Raw genomic sequence first — 19,882 nt, forward strand, 5'->3', positions numbered from 1 at the left:
ATCTGCCTGCCTGCTTATCATCCATCGTCCGTCCATCCCAAGTTTTTACCGGTCTGCTTCCAAAAGAGGCTGCCTGTCAAGGAGATAGAGCTGTGAGTTATTTTGCCGAGAGAGTAGGCTTTGCTCGCAGTCTCTCTCTTTGTCACCATAGCGCACGCGCATGGGGAAGTCGGCCTGGCCAGGGGCTGGAGGGTTGGCTGGTTCACACCCTCTCATCCCCTGCATCACTCCTGTCACCAGCTTATGTCCATGCTGCCTTCTGAGCCGATCTCATGAGCCTCCTCTTTCCATCTTGCTGGCATCTCTCCAACACAGGCCCCCATCCGCTTTGCCCTGGGTTGCCATAACCCTCCGTAACCGGCCTCCTTGGTCTTCCTAAAAACAAATCCGATAGTTTCACATGTGTGCTCAGAGCCCCTCACTGGCTCCTCCATCACCTCGGACAAAGTCCAGACTTCTCTCCTCTCCTGATCTGGCTCCCTCTGCCTCCCCAGCCTTTCTCCTAACCCACTGCCCGGGCTGTGTGCTCTCACCTTTAGCACACACTGTTCCTGCTGCTTAGAAACCTCTTAGGGGCCCTGTCTCTTCTGCCTGGTAGGTGTCATGCAGCCCCCAAAGCCTCAGATCGGGGCACCCTGGAGGGAACTGGGTGCTACTCTTCTCAGCTCACCCCCTTCTTTCCAGGGGCTTCCCACTCACCACACTGCACTGTGATGATTTGTTTATCTGCTGCACCTTCGACTAGATTCGGCTCTCTTTCACCAATACCTGACACAGTGCCTGGCACGCAGTAGGCCTGCAGAAAATCTTTGATAAATGATTTGCAGAACTGACCAGCCCGTCATTGAAAAATTGGCATCATTAACTTTGAGCCTTAAGAAATAGTGTCCCAAGGGACTCCTGGGTGGCTCAGTTTGTTGAGCTTTCAGCTCTTGATTTCGCCTTAGGGCCTGATCTCACGGTTCATGAGATTGAGCCCCCAGTTGGGCTCTGCACTGTCAGTGCAGAGCCTGCTTGGGATTCTCTCTCTCTGCCCCCTCCATCTTGCGCTTGCTCTCTCTCTCTCTCAAAATAAATAAACTTAAAAAAAAAACAGCAACTTAACAATTGGGGGGGGTAGGAAGGAGTTAGCTATGAATAGTCGGCCTTATAAGTATACTTTTACAAACTGAATATCCTGGAAACCTGGTCGTTTGAATTTACGATGCTTCAGGGGCGCCTGGGTGGCTCAGTCAGTTGAGCATCCGACTTTGGTTCAGGTCATGATCTCGCAGTTCGTGGGTTCCAGCCCCATGTCGGGCTCTGTGCTGACAGTTCAGAGCCTGGAGCCTGCTTTGGATTCTGTGTCTCCCTATCTCTGTGACCCTCCCCTGCTCATGCTGTCTCTCTGACTCAAAAATAAATAATAAAAAAACATTAAAAAAATTAATTTATGATGCTTCAAAAATCATAGATAATGTCATCAGCCTCCTCAGCCACTCTCATGATGTCATGAATTCTAAAAAGCACCATTTTCATATTTTACCATCAGTAAAATATGAAATTTTATATGAAATATGAATTTTAGGAAACACCCTAAAATTGATGGTGTGTATCATTGATTAGCATGTAGCTTATAATTATAATTGTTAGTGCTGGTGGGAGTAAGAGCTTAATATATAAAACAAGCGAATGTGGTTCTTGATTTGGGGAGCAGGATTGTGTCCCCTCCCTCTGGCTCTGGGCCAGTCAGAGCTTTTCCGGCCTGAACAGGAGATGGAAAAGTATGGCCATAGAGCATGGGTGTGGTGGGCAGACAGGTATGAATGTAAATTCTGCTCTTCCCTCACTGCTTTTGCAACACAGGACACATTAAATCCACTGCTTTCTTATATGTGAAATGCAAATGAGCCTTGCCTCAGGGTTGAGAGGATTAGACCAAGTAATGTTGAATTCCTGGCCCACTGGGCACCCTGTTGGTGCCCGATGGCCAGAACTATCAGGATTGTATTACTGTCACCATCGCTGCTAACCTCCCTCTGTACCTCTGCTTCCTTATAGCCATGGAGCCCATCACCCAGGACAAGCGTGTCTCCCAGGGCCATAACGGGGACCTGTATTTCTCTAATGTGATGCTGCAGGACATGCAGACAGACTACAGCTGCAATGCGCGCTTTCACTTTACCCACACCATCCAGCAGAAGAACGCGTTCACCCTCAAGGTTCTCACCAGTAAGTGCAGGTCCCTGCCCGGGGCCAGGAGCCAGGGGCCCAAGCCCACTGAGCTCATGGAGCCCCAGGCACCTGGGTCTGGGGGAAGCCTTGACCCTGAGACTGACCCACAAATCAGCTACTTTAAACAACATCTCTTGATTCTGAAGCCTGGGGTTAAACTTGGTCCTACTCTAAGTCACTGCCTCTCAAGCCTCGGTGTCAGTCCGAGTCACCTGGCCAACTGGGCAGCCATCCCAGGCCCAGCCCTAACCTGCCTCCATGGCCCCGGCCTCTGTGTTCTTCATTAGTTGTCTAGGTGCCCCGGACACACACTGGCATAGGAGAAGCACGGCTTGGAGCGGCCATGGGGCATCTCTGTCATGAGCTCCGCTTGCGTCTCTCTTTGATGTCTAGTCATTGGTTGGTTGGCTGTACTTCTAGAATAAGCCATAGTACAGAATAGCCAAATGCGTGGGAATGCCACCATGAATTGTGCTTGATTCTGTAACATGTATATGCGGGACCGCATGGAATGACTGTGTTTGCCGGTTGCTGGTTTATGCTCCGGTTTCATCTGTTTGCGTTTTTATTTCCTGACGCCGTTTGGCTGGTGCCAGAGGGAGTCAGCGTTTCCTGACTCACCGTAGCATCGGTGGCCCTCCGCAGAGGAGGAAACCCGGTCAGTTCGCAGACCCACTTCTTGCCGGGGACACGCCCGCCTGGAGCTCTGACTGCAGGTCCTCAGCCTGCTTCGGACACGGAGTCCAAAGGGGCCATTTTAGTTTGCAGCGTAGATTTGTAACAGGCCTTCCCTCGAGGAGACCTCGATCTGTCTGAGCTGCGAATGCCGTTTTCCACCCTGACGGCGGTGGTTTGCGGGGAGGCCCGGCAAATGGTATCACGTAGGCACTGGCACTGCCACAGGTCGGTGAAGGCAGCCTGAACCCGGCTCCCCGAAGCCCACACACCTCGCAGGGGTGTGGGGAGAGGCTGAGGGAGCTCTCATGTACTCACGACAGCGGGGAACATGGCCCCCTCGCACTGTTGTCTTTTCCCAGCAGTCCCTGCCAGTGATGGAAGCAGGGGGTGCTGAGGGTCCCCAGCCCCACACTCTATTTCCACCAGGCATCAAGGTGGACCCCCAAAGAATAGCTTCCTTCCTGCTCCCCTTCTCCTGGGTGGATGTTTTCTCCCTTTTTCCCCCCTGCTTCATTTTCTTCTCTTTGCTTTCTCACTTCCTTCCTCCATCCTACTTCCTTTCTCCTCCCTCATCTTCTTTCTCTCTGAACCCCATTTTCCCCTCCTCCAGCCCCCCCCCCCACTTCTGCAGCTCCCAACACACTCTTCCAAGTTGGTGTCAGGCTGCCCATAGCTTGCTAACCAACAGGATGGCCAGGAGCCCCAGGAAAAGGCCCGCATGCTCCTGGCAGGATTACCCAGCTTTATCCTGCTTGCTGCCCCCTCACTGGCTTTCTTATTCTGGACCCTGGCCAAGAGGGGACCCTTAGAGAATGAAGTTGGGTTGTCTGAAGTGTCTCAGTGCACGTCAGGAGCAAACAGCTGCCAGCTGGCTAAGCTGAGGAGGACAGTGTGGTCTGCCCAGGACCTCAAGAGTGGCCTCTGGAGCCAGGACGCGGCTGGCTGTGTTGGGCAGTGAGGGCAGCAAGATGCTCACTGAGCCAATCCCCGGATGGCCTTCGGTGCTGCCGCCTGCATTCCTTATTGCCGGCCCACTTCGGTGCCGAAAGTCAGCCTCCTGTTTAGGGAGGGAGTCAAATGACCTTCTGTGGTCCTCAGTGTCACATGGGGGGTCACACACAGGAAGATGGAGGTGGTCAAGAGTCTTCCTGTATGGATTTAGGCAGCTAGAGAGTTTAAACATTTAGAAGTTGGGCTTTCCAGAAACATCCTTTTCTCTACCAGAGGAGGAAAAGGATGTTTATTTCTGCATCATTTTGGGGTCCCCTTCTCCACTGAAAACTTTTTCCTCCAAATGCCAAGAACCCACCCTCCCCCCAAGGTGATGGGAACAGAACCCCATCTGCTTCCTGGAGTTCTCCCAGGGGCAGCTTTGGCTGGGAGCAAGTTCTGGGCATCTGAGCCAGCCCAGAATTGGGCACAGTTGCTTAAAATAGCACAGTTGTGCTCTCTCTGCTTTCCTGCTTGGAAAGGACACAGGGTCTTTCTTGTACCTTCAGAACCAGGTCTAGGGGTGAGAGGCAAACTAGCCAAGCTAGGACAGTTTCAAAGTCTCTTCTTTGCATGGGCTTCCAGCACCGTCTGCCCCTTGGGGGAAGAAGCCAATCCCATCGTGCCTGATTTTGCATTACCTGCAGTAAAGGAAGGTGGGGGAAAGGTATCGAATACAAAATACTGGGTGATCTGAAATCATTTTTCAAATTTGTTTTGGGAGGTGGTAGAAAACAAACAGAGATGTGCGTGTCCTACTTTGCCCACACCCAGAACGGGTCCCTTTTGGGCGTCTTCCACCACAGTAAGAGGTGACGGTGGTGGAGGAGGAGGCGTCTCCACTGAGGCTGACAGTGGAGCACTAACCCCGCTTCCTTCTAATGTCTGTTGCCTAAGTGACACTCTCAGGAGTCAGCTAATCTCCCCAAATCGCTCAGCTGTGCCTCAGAGTCCACAAACTGTGAGGTCAGTTCCGAGCTTGGATCACTTCTCTGCAAAGAGATGGGTGCTGTTTTACCTGGTGGCACGGGAACCTAGGAGCATGACGCCAGGGCCCTTTTAGCTGTGGGCCCCTGTCCTCCTCCAGAGGAAGCATGTCCCCTCCGAGGCAGCCTCAGCTCCTCTTCCCCTCTGCCACCCTGCCTCTTCCTTCCCCTGTAGGTTGGTCCCCACCCTTAGCTCCAGATGAACCCAAGCCAACTCTCCAGACTGGCTCCGGCTTCTCCACACGCCCCATCTTAAGGGATAATTCTTAATAATGCCAATCTCCCCCAGTGGGTGTTAAGCAGATTTGGGGAGCAATGCGATAGGGCCCCAGCAAAGAGTGCTCACAACCTCTGCAGTCAGTTGTAACACGATTTGATCTGTCTTCAAATATGCAAATATTCTGGCACGGCGCCTTGCCTCTCTCAGGCAGTTGGACTGTGTCCCTGGCTTCTCAGGGCTGTCTGCTTGGCCTCCAGTCGGCTGTACCCCCCTACCCCACCCCCTGTTGGTACTGTCAAAACTTGAACCCAGTAGCTGGACGAGGATGGCGGTAGACAAATGAAAAGCACAGCCTTGGCAAGTTCAAGTGCCCTGTTCCAAAATGTCTTTCACTGAGGAGTAAATGCCCAAGGGTCTTAATTACCTATCATCGGAACCAAAGCCACCGATCTGCTCCTGAAGGGATGACTTCAGCCCAAGCCAGTCTAGGAGCTCTGATTCTCCAGCTTGGTCAGCGGGCTTTTCCCATCCAAGTGTAAAACTCCCAGCCCAAACCCTCTCTCCTGTCCCAGGCTCCCTTTCTGTTCCGAAAATCTGAACCGCAGCCTGGCTCTCTCTGCCTCTCTGGGGCAGAAGGAGGCCTTTCGGCCAACAGCAACGTCTCAGAGACCAGGGTGGTGCCCCCTGGTCAGGTGGGGTGGGGAGGCCGGGTGCTGCCAAAGGCCCCTCCGTCCCCCTCTCTCTCTGCTGATGAACTGTATCTCTTGGACTGTTCTCTCACTGGGCTCCCACCACCGCACCCTACCTTCTGCTCAAGGAAGGCTCTGCTCCTCAGGGCTCACTCACACTCCTTTCTCTTCAGCTACCCCCAAGAGCTGACCTGATCCAGAGTCCTGGGAACTGAGGATTTTGATGGGAAGTTGTTCAAAAGACTGCTGCAGGATTCCACTAATCCTTATCTCATTTGATTGAAAATACAGTAGGATCGAGCCATTAAAGGTCAAGCCTAATTTTTTTCATTAAAAAAGAAACTTATTTTATTATTGCCTTCTTTTGCAGGATTTAACCTTTTCTTCCCTTTTTTTGGGCTGTTTTATGTTGCTTGTTCTTCACTGAGCACATTTCCTTTCCGAATATGCCGTGTCTTTCCTTTGCAAAAAAAGAAACAAAACACTGGTTGTTTTTGTGGCTTTGCATTTCTGTTGTTCTCTCCCTGTTTGTGCCTCCCTGAGCTCTCTGTGGCCTCCGGTTTGCTCACCCTCTTTTGTTTATTGCAGACAATCCCTATAATGACTCGTCCTTAAGAAACCACCCTGACATGTACAGTGGTGAGTCGCCGCGGTAACCTTGGGAGTAACCTTGCCTGTCCTAACCCCAGTTTGCCTAACTTGACTGATATTGTGTCATTAACTCATGCTGGGTGGCAGGGCTGACAGTTGGCCAGACCGGGGCGCCAAGGTGCCCCCTTCCGACCCTGCTGTCTGGGGGGATGGTGGCCAGTTTGGGAGTTGGAGGTAGCTCATGTGGTGGTGTGGCTTCCTGGAACGTGCGAGCCTCCAGGGGTTGAAATCTGGACAGGTTGGTCAAACCAGGGTAGGACTTTAGAAGAGCCTCTTGGAGGAATCTGTCAAATCTTGGGAATCCGTGGTAGATGGATGGAGAATATCTGAGGGCAGGTGCCTCCGCACATTGAGGAGGAAACAGGAAGTCCGGTTCCTCTTAGTGGCTTAAAGTACCCAGAAAGCTTTGTAGTATATTTAGTTAACTCCTAAGTGTCTGCATGTGAATTGCCTGCTTTGCAATCTAGCCTTAGTTACTTAGTACCATTTCACAGGCCCCATGTCTCTTTAAAATCCATCTGGAAAATAAGAGTGAGAGTCCAGCACTGAGTTCTCTTTTGAGATAAGTAGAAATGAAGATGGACCACCCGTGTCTCGACTGCCTGGCCCTCTTCTCCCCTCTGGCAGTGTGTGCAAATCCAATGCCCACCCATCCACACACTGTTGCAAGTCATGAGACACTTTCCATGAGACCTATTTCTAACTCATCACACAACCGGTGGCTCAGGCTGATTAGTAGAGTAATTGGCTATTTCCACACCTGAGCCCCCACCCCCTACCATGGCTCAAGAATGTCTTGTTTTCCTTGAGCAGCCAGAGGAAACATCATTTGCTGGCTTTGGCGAGGCAGCTGGCCCCCATCATCAGTTATGCTGCCTCGGAAGCTGAGGCTGCAGGTCCCCAGGGGTGTCATTGTGGGCTCAAATAGATGGGAAGTGTCTGCATGGTGATGTGCTAATATAAACAATGATTGGGGTCTGGAGAGGGGGATGGGAGGGGGTTGCATGAGCCAGGGAGAGAGGCAAAGGCTCTAACTTGGCATCAAGCAGCTAGAGCCACACTGAGATTCTGCCAAAGAGATTTACTGCCCAAGGAAGCAGGGGACCTTTGTTGGATTCTGGACATTGTTTGCTTTCAAAATAATGGGGCCAACCACCGTTGTGTCAAGACCCCCGGAGCACTGGTGTGGAATGTGCCTTTCTCTAAATTGGATTTCAGGTAATCTATTATGGAAAGATTCTTGAAGCTAGAGAGTATCAGTGCCAGAAGGTCCCTTAGAGACCATCTGGTCCAGGCTCCTTGCTTTGTGTCAGATAAAGTATTCAGGGAGACATTGTTTTTATCAATAGGATAAGTTTAAGTGATTCCAGCCACTTAAATTTTGTGACCAGTGGTAGATATGATTACAAGTGAATGAGTGGGAGTTATAAGAACCATCCACGGCTATGAAACCAAGCAAAGCTCCCAAGAACCCACATGGAGATCGACCACCTTCTCCTCAATCCAAGGCAGAATGAATGGGGTTGGCCCCAGTATGAAGCCAACTGGAAGAGACATAAAGTCAAAGTGAGGCACACAGTGAACAAAGGACAGCTAGGTTGAATGCTTCTAAAAAGAAATAGAAAGTGAAAAGGAAGGAAGATGAGGTCCTTTCTGAGTGCAGAGTTGGACAAAGACGCAGTGCAATGAAAAAGGCCCAGTGCATCTGTCTGCTTGGCTTTGAAATATGGTGTCTCTCTTGTAGTGGCAGGGCCACCCCATAACTACATTTTGTTCTAGTGATTTCTACAATGGTCTGGTACCCTCTGAACATAAGCCAGATGTCCGCTGACCTGCCAAGTGGCAGGAGGAAGCTGGTCTGAGATTGTAACTTGCCACTTAGAATTCACCCAGGCAAGGAGACAAGCAAGGGAAGAGTATGCACTTGAAGGTAGACAGCTTTCCTTGAATTAAATGCAGGCTCCAGGATGTACCACTGAGTGACCTCAGGAAAGTCACCTAATCTCCTCATCTGTAAAATGGGTGTGTCACCTGCCCCATAGAATTGTCATGAATATTAAACAGGGTAATGTGTGTATGGTTCCCAGCATGGTGTCAGGCACATCAATGATTAGTATGTGTTAACACATTCCTGGTATTGAAGGGAATGGTTTAGTGTTGACTCAAGTTAAGATGGACACAGAGAACCTGAAGAGAAGCCAAAGGGAGAAGGGCAAGCACAAGTGTGGGACGAAAGTCCTATGGAGGGAGGAACTTTAGAGCAGACTAGAGAAACAAAAGCTATTGAGATCTTCAGCTGTGCTGAGAACCGAATAGAAAAAAGCTTCAACTAAGGTGCCTGCGTGGCTCAGTCTGTTAAGCATCCAATTCTTGATCTCAGCTCAGGTCTTGATCTCATAGTTGTGAGTTCAAGCCCTTGTTTTGGGCTCAGCACTGGGCTTTGTGCTGGACATGAAGCCTTCTTTTTAAAAAAAAAAGCCTCCAACTATTGCAAGAGGGATTCAGGTTATACTTATGGAAGAGATTTCCTGGCAGTGGAAGGTATCAAATGTTCCTAAAGAGTTTTTCTTGCATTCTGGGATTGTTTGATCAGCCATTCCTGGAGCCAGAGAGGTGGATGAGATGCCATGGATCCAACCTCATGGGTCCTCAATTCTGAGAATTGAAAGCAGCAAATGTGGGATCCAGCTGCCCCTAAATGCCGTTTTTGGCAGAGGTTCTCAGATGCATTTGATGCATTGAACTCTCTTCTGCTAGCCCTCAGCACTTGATGGAGGGGAGCAACTCAGATTTTCAGCAATCGTGACCTTTCCTCTCACAGGAGTTGACCAAAATGTTTCTTCCTTGGCCCTTTAAAGCCAAGGTGGCTGAGGCAGTGCCTTCTCTTGAGGTCTCCCTTCTCCCCTGACCAGATTCCCCTGGAAACCCATGAGCCCGCTCTTGAACCACAGCTTGGGAGAGCAGGAAAGGATGGACTGTCCTTGGGCTAGAGGTCAAAGGGGCCCGCGTTGGAAGCTCATCCTGAATCCACCGACATGAGCATTGGCATCTGGGTTCTGAGTTTGATCAGGCATTAGGTCCAACCCCAGCCCTGAAGATCAGGGAGAATAAGAGAAGCATCATCTGAATCCCCACCTCGATGAAGGTGGGTGAGACCCTATGACACCCTAGGTGACAGTCATCCTCCACCACAGAGGAATTACTGTAATTACTCCTATAGAGTAATCACCTGTGTCCTGGAGCTTCTTCCCGGGTCTGCTTCTTCAGGAAAAGAAATTAGCCACCTTCCTTTGGGAGGTGTGGCCCTCAAAGCCACCAGCTGGCTTATCCTTCATAAAATATCATGTCAATCCCTCCGGCTGCAACTGACTACATTGCTTTATAACCTCTTCTTTGGGTCCAGCCTCCCCATCCCTTAATGAAACCATGTGTCACCCTGACTCCTCTTCAAGCCTTCCATGGGCTTAAGAATCCAGCTGAGATGCCTTTGGAGCCTCTTAATTCACAGCCCACCTGCTTTTCCAGCTTGGACTTGAGTTTATTTAATAGCCACTGGGAAGGGATGGACTCTTAGCTGAGACAGTGAGAACAATATTTAAGGAAAACACAGCGGAAGAGGTTCACCAGAGCAGCTCACTAAGACAAAATGTCTTTCTCCCTCACCTCTTTTGCCCTTGGATTTCTGTTTTCTTTGCTTTGAGTAAGAAAGATACTCCCAAAGCTGACTGTCAAAAATAGGGATAGGTGGCATAGCCATCTTTAAAGAGCCCATATAGTATAGAGCACACACTTTGGTGCCAAAGGGTCCAGAATCCAAAACACAGCTGACTTGTGACCTTGCCAAGTCTATGAACTTCACTGAGCCTCAGTTCCCTCTGCTGAAAATGGAGATGGTACCCTCAGGTTTGTTGTGAGGAAGAAACATGACTCTGATGTCTGGAGAGAGGTTGGCCCGGGCTTGGCCCATCATGAAGGCTTATCAAATGATTATTACCTCTGACTTTTAGGATCTTCTTCCCTATATTTTTGAACTTCGGCTTGTTTCCCAGTAGCTTCTCCTCCTTTGAGATAATTCTGTGGTTGCTAGCCCACATCTTACAAACAGAAGTATTGCTATAACCTTTTTATAGTCACAGCTACCAGCATTGTCAAGCCCCCCACAGCGAGACTCTGCTCATTTCTCCTCCTTCCCATACTTACAGCTTTGCTGGTCAAGTGTGCTTGTGGTGCTGCATGCTATGGTGTGAATTAAATGTCCACAGGGTCTCAGGCTGGTTTCTACAGGTTTTATCCACCCCCTCCCACCCCACCCCCCCGCCCTCCGTGGAAGGAGTATGCCAACTGACCTGGCTCTTCCATGTAGTCCAGGGGTTCCCAGCACTCAACAGATTCACAACCTCACACCAGAGCCTCCTGCCCTGAAATCTCCTTCTCCTCATAGTTCCCTTGACCTTGTGTTGTCTTCACTGTTTTGGGTGGGAAGAAGCTCCTGCTCTGGTATCAGGCTTCCTTGGGACTGAGAGCTGGCTGCTACAAGAGTTCTGGATGGTAACCAATTAACCCCATAATGGATTAACCCATTCAGGAGCCACTGTTGTATATGTGTGTGCTGGTGGGACAAATGAGGACATCTGCAGAAAGAAATAACACATGGGGTTGAGCTCTTGCCTTCTTTTCTGTTCCCTTTTCCCCTTGAATCCATTCATCCAAACAAACATTGATTGAATGCTTGCTGTGTGCCACATAGTGTGCTCGCCACCTAACTAACTCTCATCGTTTCTTCCCAACAAAAGCGTAAAATAGACACCAGCTCTAGGAAGTGCACTCCCCGATGGCTAATGGAGAGAAACTGAGTGCCTGTAAGACAGGAGCCCTGCAGATCCAGCTGGGCACCAGCCTGTCCAACAAGCTCCTTTAGGAGACACCGATGTCACAGAGAGAGGGTACCCCTGCCACTCTGTCCTCGCTGCCAGCACCCGTTCACATCCCCCAGCCGGGAAGATGCCCTTGTTCCCCTGCAGGCATCTCTGAGAGCTCCCCGCCCCTGACAGCTCTGCCTGCCTTCTTCCTCTCACCTCTCCTGCTGAGTCTAAGACCCATTACACCTGTGGTTAGGCTCGGCTTCTAGTTTTAACTCTTATTATTTACACCCCTACACCTTTGGGCAGGGGTGCCTCCTTCAGCGTCCCTTTGCTTCGGGGTTCCTGGTGGGAAAACCCTTGCTCTTCTCCCTTCTGTATTACTGTGCACAGAGCTCCCAGGGAGAGGTGAGGCACAGGTAAGGTGGGGTCTGCTGTGCTGGGGGTGTGCCCAGACTTGCATGACCCCGTCCACAGCGAAACAGCCATCCTGGCCGTGTCGATCTCTGTGAGCTGCTGGGCCTTCCAAACCCGTGTGCACATCCCTGATGGCTGCTCCAGCCCTAGTTGAATTGTAGATCACCTCCTCCATCTTGGCTGCCACTTTCCACTCCCCCTTCCCCAGTCTCTCACATCCAATTAACACCCTCCTCCCAGCCCCCTTTCATAGTCATTAGTGAAAAAGCAGAATGGTCTTGGCCCCAGAGTGATTTCCTGTCATCTCTGCTCATTCATTCTCTCCATGTCTTTGCTAAACCATTAATAATGCTTCCTGCATCTCTGACTGTTCGTCTGGGTCTCTGTGGCCTCATCCCAGCTCCTTGTCTCCAGGGTCACATAGAGCAGGTTGTCTGCCCTGTGGCCCTAGTCTGTGCCTTCTCGTTCATCCACTGCTGTAGAGATGGCCTCCCAAGGGGGTCACTGCATTGGCCTTTGGGTCCCAACACAAGATGCTCCAGGAAGAAACTGCTCACTGCCCAGGCAGGCCCCTCCTCCGTTCCCGGGAAGGAGAGGTTTACCTAACCATGGAGGATGCTGGGCTCCTCTTGGCAGATCCTTTCAGAACGTAGATGTGCTCACACACATGTGCCGGTGGGGCCGAGGAGCCCTGCGCTTCCTAACACACCTCTCTTAATGATGCCCCGGCCCTTGGGAGGTGGGGGTGGGGTTCAGCTGGGAGTGTCCAGGGCTTGATGCCTCTGAGGGTAAGGGAGTAATAAAGGGGTGTGATGATACTTCTTTCTAGCCTGACTGCTTTGGCCTAGCTGGGTCCACTCTCCGGGCAGGAGGCTCATGAGAGCTCCCTCTGTCCTATTTCAGCCCGAGGAGTCGCAGAAAGAACACCCAGCTTCATGTATCCCCAGGGCACGGCGAGCAGTCAGATGGTGCTGCGTGGCATGGACCTGGTGCTAGAGTGCATCGCCTCCGGGGTGTAAGTACAGCTTGCACCCCCACCTCTGGCCACCCTCTAGAAGGACGTGGGTGGGAGTTTGGGCACGCTCTGTTCTTGCCATGGCTTGGGGACAGCCCATCGTCACCTCCATCCCATTCTGGCTGTCTCCTTCATGGGTAATGAGGAAAGGAGATGGGTAGACATCCTGGACGTGTGTTAGACCCTCATGTGACTTTACAGAAGTCGCTCAGTGCTCTGCATCCCCTCAATGGGAGAGGTCAGCATTCGGAGGACATGCCTCCTCCTGGGCCCAAGTACACTTTAAGGTCACTTGAGTGTCCCAGGCTTTGTAGAAGAACAGCAGGGCCACAGTTGGTGATGGGTCCATTTCCTGCTTGGTCCCTCTCCTAGCCCAACACCAGACATCGCATGGTACAAGAAGGGTGGGGACCTCCCATCTGACAAGGCCAAGTTTGAGAACTTTAACAAGGCTCTGCGTATCACCAATGTCTCTGAGGAAGACTCTGGGGAGTATTTCTGCCTGGCCTCCAACAAGATGGGCAGCATCCGGCACACGATCTCGGTGAGAGTAAAGGGTACGTTGTGTGTATTTCTCATTATGATGGTTTTGCCAGTCCTACATGCCACGACCACCCTTCCCTCTGGGGGGCGGGCAGGGTGAGCAGGGGCGACCCAGCAACACTCTGGTTAGTGGTAAGTGACCTGCCAGGGACGGTGTCACCCCCTGGATATGAGTGAATATGTGTGTGTGTGTGTGTGTGTGTGTGTGTGTGTGTGTGTGTATACGTGTCTGCAGTAGGTATTAAGGGAAGGAGATCCACCAGGACCATCACCCACCTCTCTGTTGTGCCCGGGGCTCCCTCGGCAAGAATGTACCCCCATGGTCCATTTGGATTTCACCCAGAGCCTTTTCTTTCTTTAATTTTGCATTTCAACTCACGGTGTGTCGTCTCGACCCTGTGCTGTCTGTGTACTTGTGCATGGGAGTGGTCATGACCCAAATTATTTTTTAAAAACTCACTTCCCTCTCCCCCAAGCACAGATGGCCCACCTGAGCTATCACATGCAGTTGAGCACATGCCTTTATGGGTCCCAGCCACGGGCGGTGGGGTACACCAGTCACTTCTCAGCCCGGGGCTGAATGGACAGTTGGGACCGTGAGGTCTGAAGAACTTCCATAACACACGCTCAATTGCTCTTGTCACTTTGGTCTCAGCACTATACCCAGACCAAGGGTTCTTACCCTTGTTGGGGGCATCAAGATCTTTGAGAATCTGATGCAAAGGAACTTCTCAGAAAAAATCCACAGATTCACAGTGAGAAGAGCTAGCCAGTTCTACCTAACCAGAGACCAGTGTCTAAAAGAATAAATACGAGGTATTTTCTCAACGGTCAGATCTTGCAGCAATCACAGTAGGAACCCAGAGCGGCCAGCCCGTGTGCACTTTCCCACCCTCCCTAGCTCCAGCCCGTGTGTGTATATCATGAGCACCTATGGGGCTCTAAAAGCATTCGCTGCCCAAGCCTTCTTCTCCCCTGAGGGTTCTGATTTAATAGGTCTCAGGCAGGCCCCAGTTGTCCATGTTAAAAGCTTTTCAGAGGATTCTAACAAGCAGCCCCAGTTTAGAACTATTGTTCTGTAAACTCAGAATAGACTGGGTAGCATCTGTGACATCAGGCCAGCCAAAGGCAGGCTGGACTGAGTCATCCCTTGAGGACAAGCCCCGGGCAGGTGGTGAGGGCCTGGAGCTGGCCTCCCAGGGGCTCCTGCCTTCCTAGAGGGAGCGGGCTGGTGCCTTGTGCCTGCCCCCTGCCATCTAACCCCCCTGCCTGCACTGTGCTTCTCTTCCAGCTGCTCCCTACTGGCTGGATGAACCCAAGAACCTTATCCTAGCTCCTGGTGAGGACGGGAGGCTTGTGTGTCGAGCCAATGGGAACCCCAAGCCCACCGTCCAGTGGATGGTGAATGGGGAACCTTTGCAGTGTAAGTAATGGGCCACGGTCCCGCCCAACTCTGCTGTCTCTCCTGGCAGAAGCTCCCAATCTCCACCCTGATGGGCCAGCCCCAGTTGTACCAGAAGTGAGGTTAAAGCACAGCACCTTGGCTGCTGCTTCTGGAGCATTCCATCCCTTGGGACATCTCAAGAGACAGGAAATCTGCCTCATCTTTGTGTGAGAGAACAGGAAACCTGTTGTTAGTTACCCAGCCCCTGCTTTGCTGAGGGCGAAATGAGAAGCAGGGTGGATGGGAGGAGGGACCTCTCCATGACAGCAGAGATGCACCAATGCAGTTAATGAGCATGCCCAGATTTGGGGAAATTGGGTCCTGCCTGATAGCTGGGGTGGGTGATTCCAGGGCCCCTTCCAGCCGGGGCTCTTGGTCAAGTTTTTCCGTCATATTCTCTCCAGTTGCGTTTGCCATATAAAATGTCCTGTGGATCTCTGTGAGAATCCAGCATGCCTGCACCGTCTGCTCCTGAGCACGTAGCTTCCCCCCAGTCAGTGAGGTTCCACTGGGCATGAGCCTGCCCTCCGCTGTCGTGTCCTGAGGAGGCCTTGGCCCTGAAATGGTCACCGGTCACTTAAGGGGAGTGGCTGAGAGGAAAGCGGGCTCCATGCGAATTTCCAGGGAAGGAGGCATTGAAGTTGCTGGCGTTGACTTCTTTGTGCCTTTTTGCTGAGTGGGGACTTGAGAATGGGGATAAAACTGCTGACCTTGTCTTCATTTACCTCCTGCTGATCCCTCACTTCCGTGCTGACACTTGGCTATCTGTGGAGTGGCGCCTGAGGGGCCAGACCCGGGTGGCCCTCCGCCCACTGCTGCTGCAGGTCTGAGGGATCCTGGATGAGTTCACAGACCATCCAAGCCAGGGCACCTGGCCCAGCCCTCAAATCTTAGAACTGAAAGTCACGTAGTGAAAGATGGGAAGGTGGCAATTCTTTACACTTCTAGAAAACTATTCATATGATTCATTGCGTTCTCTTAATAACATCCTTGGGGTAGGACATGGGTAATTCTCCCCCATTTGACAGATAAGGGAAATGAGGCCCAGACAGATTTATTGTCCCAGACTTGATATGAGAGCAGGACTGAGCCCCCACAGCCACTCCCCAGCCCCTGCACTCTGCATCCCAAGCCAGCCCTACTGGAAGAACTGCGGGAGGAAATGTTCTCTCTGGGTTTAGGGTACATTTCTGGGGACGATCAGGTAGCTTTGGCAAACCTTGGGACTCATTCAGTTTCAACAGGCATGGGCTTACAGGTTTAACTCTGAATGTTTGAAGAAGGCTCTGTTCAGAGGGTGGGGAGGTGGTGGGTCCCATCCACTTGTGTATTCCTCTGTCCTTTTCCAAACATTCAAGTATACACCCACTGAATGAAAACAATAATGACCATAATCATCAGTGTGTGCCAGGCACCTGCTGATGAGTTTATACATGCACAAAATCTCCAGTCGGCCTCCTGAGAGCCCCGCAAGGTGACCTGTCATCCCCGTTCTACACACAAGGATGCTGGCACTTACAGGAACTAAATAACGCCGGCAGGCAGTGTGGTTAGAATTCAAACCCCTTTCTGTTGCCACGGCTGATGCTGTCAGCCACATCTGCCCAGCTGCTCACTCGGTGAAATCACAGTCCCGGGGGGCAGACTGAAAAACAGACTACAGGAGGTTTGATGATGGGCCCAAAACTGCACAGGTAGGCAGCCGTCGAGCCGGAAGCCTGCTCTTCGGGCAGTTGCTGGACAGCACTCCAGTCATCCTAGGGAGCCCTGGCCAGAGCCCTGGGTGTCTTCCACCCTGCACTTCCTGTTGCCCATGCATGCAGACCATCTTTCCTTTCTGTAGCGGCACCACCCAACCCAAACCGTGAGGTGGCCGGGGACACCATCATCTTCCGGGACACCCAGATCAGCAGCAGGGCTGTGTACCAGTGCAACACGTCCAACGAGCACGGCTACCTGCTGGCCAACGCCTTTGTCAGTGTACTGGGTGAGTGTACCCCTCCGCTCGCCCTCAGCGGAGTCTCCCTGGGGCCCGCTCACCTCATGGGTGTTCTTTCTTCTCCAGAGGTCAGCCTGGCTGGGTGGGGTAAGAGTGGCGGGGTGGGGGAAGCATGGACACTGAAGGGGAGGGGAGGATGGGGGACCTCAAATCCATGGAGCTGGATGCGTGGACAGTTAGCTCCATACTAGAAGTCAGTTTGGGGCCCCTTCCCACTCCAGATGGTGGGAGAGGGACCTGTCTCACCCCTTCCACTCTCCAAGCCAATTCTGCCTGCCTTCTCGGTAGCCTCAGGGTAGGAGATGGTTCTGAATACATTAGTGTCACTCCCAGAGCAGGGAGAGGGCAAAAGGGGCTGGGAAATGACTGGGGGTTGTGGAGGGGGAGTTCTAGAACCTGCTGGGTAATTTAGGGAGATGCTTTGCAAAAGCTGGACCAGACGTAGCACAGGTTGAGGACAGATGGTGGGCTTCCTCCTTCCTCCCCCAACCCTGAGAGGCTTCTTAAAGGAGGGAGGTTCACGGGGGAAGGGATGTTGGGGCTTGGAGGGCTGCTATGCTGCCAAGGCACCTGGTGGGGGGGTGAGGGGGAGGGCTGGGAGCTAGAAGAGCTGGGCACCCCCAGCCAAGACCCGTTCTCCGGGACTTCCAGACGTGCCGCCTAGGATGCTGTCACCCCGGAACCAGCTCATTAGGGTGATCCTATATAACCGGACGCGGCTGGACTGCCCGTTCTTTGGGTCTCCCATCCCCACACTCCGATGGTAAGTCCCAGGATCCTCTGTCTTACTCATTCCTGTCAGGCTCACAGTAGGTATTCAGCAAGACCTGGGAACCTTAAAGGGTGGAAGCCGGGAGGAAGTTGGCAAATCATTAAGGTCAGCCCCCTCGTTCATTTTTTAAGTTTATTTATTTAGTTTTAGAGACAGAAAGGGGAGGAAGGGCAAAGGGAGAGAAAAAGAAAATCCCAAGCAGACTCTGCTGATAGCACAGAGCCCGACGCAAGGCTCGAACTCACAAACCAGGAGATCATGACCTGAACCGAAATGAAGAGTCAGATGCTTAACTGACTGAGCCACCTAGGCACCCTCTCTTACTGTGCAGAGAAGACAACCAAGGCCCAGAGAGGGCCAGACACTTGCCAGTGCCGCCCAGTGGTTGGAGGCGGACCCTGTGGGGCCCACACAGCCTCTCAAGTGGCTGCCACCCCGCTCCCTTGGGCCAGTCCTCTCTCAGTATGCTGCGTGTTGTGCTGCTCTGTTGTGAGGTTTAAGAACGGGCAAGGGAGCAACCTGGATGGGGGTAACTACCATGTCTACGAGAACGGCAGCCTGGAAATCAAGATGATCCGCAAAGAGGACCAAGGCATCTACACCTGCGTCGCCACCAACATCCTGGGCAAAGCCGAAAACCAGGTCCGCCTGGAGGTCAAAGGTAAAGAAGGGGGTTGGTGGGTAGAGGGAGGTGTGGTGGCAGGTGAGGAAGCATCTCCACAGAGTGACCCGCGTCACCACCGCAATGTCTAATCCCTGATAGGACCCTCCCTGTGCGTTCGTGTGTCGTCACAGGGTTTCCCACTGGCCTGGGTGCTAGGAACACTGAGTCATTCCCAGCCTGGTCCATGTGGAGTTAAAGAGGAAAGCCCGAGACCCCAACACCCCCTACACCCACAAAGTGCATCATTTATCCCCAGGCCGGATAGAAAGGACGTGGGGATTGTTTACTACTTGGAATCGCCCATTCATATAACTGAATGTCACTTCTGCCATCTCCCGAGGCCAGTCTAACCTTGAGGTCACACACGTCACACTGAGACCATGTGGGGTGGTGGGCAGAGACCATGCTGATGACGGGCTCCCTCGGCTTCCCTGCAGACCCCACGAGGATCTACCGGATGCCCGAGGACCAGGTTGCCAAAAGGGGCACCACGGTGCAGCTGGAGTGCCGGGTGAAGCACGACCCCTCCCTGAAGCTCACGGTCTCCTGGCTGAAGGATGACGAGCCCCTCTACATCGGAAACAGGTTTCTCCTCCTTCCTTCTCTCCCCCTGCCATGGATCTGGGGCCATTTCCTTCCCCCTTGCCCTTGGTGACACATTGAGGAACCCAGGGACAGGGAACCTGTGTCGTGCATGCATAGGGGGATGGCAGCATTAGTGACTCCCCCACCCCGCATCCCTCTCTCCCTCTCCCCCGAGCTCTCCGCCTGTACTCTCCTCTTCCCTCTCCCTCTCCTCCTTTTCCCACTCCTTCCTCTCTTCCACTCTCCTCTCACCCCTTTTCCTCATCCCTGTGCTCTCCTCCTCTCCTGCAAGTCTCTGCAAGGCTGGCGGCTCCATCCTCACACCTGCCTACCGTGCCCCCTGTTGTCCAGCAGAGGGCAGAGCAGGACTGAGTCTCCGGACACGAGAGCACTAGTGGGGCATCTAAGCCCGAAGGCACCGTGGACTAATCTTATTAGACCATACCAGCCTCCCGTGTCCAGATTTAAGTGATACGGGGATGGAGGCATTGATAGTGTCTAAAACTCCCCACCAGTGTTTCTACTGTGCAGTCAGTGTTGGGAATGGCTGGTCCTCCCCTTCCTTCATGGGGCTCTTGGTTGTGTCCTCTAAGATCTCAGGGGCGGTTGTGCAGAGCCCTCCCTGAGGCCGGGCCTAGGGAACAGGTGTTTCTACCATCATCTGGCTTTCCCAGGGGTATACCCAGCAGGCAGGCAGAGGCATCCGTGCACTCAGAGGATGCTCACAACTTCACCTAAGCACCTGCTCTGTGGTGCTCACCTCCCTCAGCAAGAGAGAGTTCAGAGGAGCCCAGGGCACCTGGCCTGAGCCTGGGTGCAGAGACTGGCCTGGGTTGAAGCGAGAGCCAGAAGTAGGGGAAGAGGAGGGGTACCAGCCTGTTTCTTGAGGGTGGACCTAACTGTGTCCTAATTTTGGAGGGGAGCACAGCCCAAGAAAGGCACAGAGAATATAGACGGGGGGGGGGGGGGTTGAGCTCAAAGAGCATGGATCAGGACCACCTCTGCTTCGCCCACCTCTTCTTCCCCCTCCTTCAAGCACCTGAGGGCTCCAGGTGACAGTGAAGACCATAGCTCTCTCCACAGCACTGAGCAGGGGCCTCCTGTCCCCTGGGAGGAGCTGTGGCTGCCCAGCCCAGCCCATGACACTTCCTTTTCT

The 19,882-nt window shown here is 52.5% G+C and overlaps 1 protein-coding gene across 18 annotated transcripts in view; it reads left to right on the forward strand.

Moving 5' to 3' along the window:
- Positions 1-19,882, forward strand: part of NFASC (neurofascin) — a 181,820-nt gene that overhangs the window by 118,219 nt on the left and 43,719 nt on the right. For 14 of the 18 annotated variants that reach the window (XM_029935553.1, XM_029935559.1, XM_029935558.1 and 11 more), the window contains 9 exons: positions 2,041-2,211; positions 6,366-6,416; positions 12,608-12,719; positions 13,092-13,276; positions 14,554-14,685; positions 16,550-16,693; positions 17,357-17,468; positions 17,972-18,138; positions 18,579-18,726. In XM_029935553.1, coding sequence (XP_029791413.1) covers positions 2,041-2,211; positions 6,366-6,416; positions 12,608-12,719; positions 13,092-13,276; positions 14,554-14,685; positions 16,550-16,693; positions 17,357-17,468; positions 17,972-18,138; positions 18,579-18,726 — 1,222 coding nt within the window. The remainder of the gene's footprint in view (positions 1-2,040; positions 2,212-6,365; positions 6,417-12,607; positions 12,720-13,091; positions 13,277-14,553; positions 14,686-16,549; positions 16,694-17,356; positions 17,469-17,971; positions 18,139-18,578; positions 18,727-19,882) is intronic. The other 4 variants (XM_029935556.1, XM_029935561.1, XM_029935557.1 and 1 more) reach the window with 1 other exon arrangement.

The sequence above is a fragment of the Suricata suricatta genome, chromosome 3, assembly GCF_006229205.1.
Source record: "Suricata suricatta isolate VVHF042 chromosome 3, meerkat_22Aug2017_6uvM2_HiC, whole genome shotgun sequence".
Lineage (NCBI taxonomy): Eukaryota > Metazoa > Chordata > Mammalia > Carnivora > Herpestidae > Suricata > Suricata suricatta.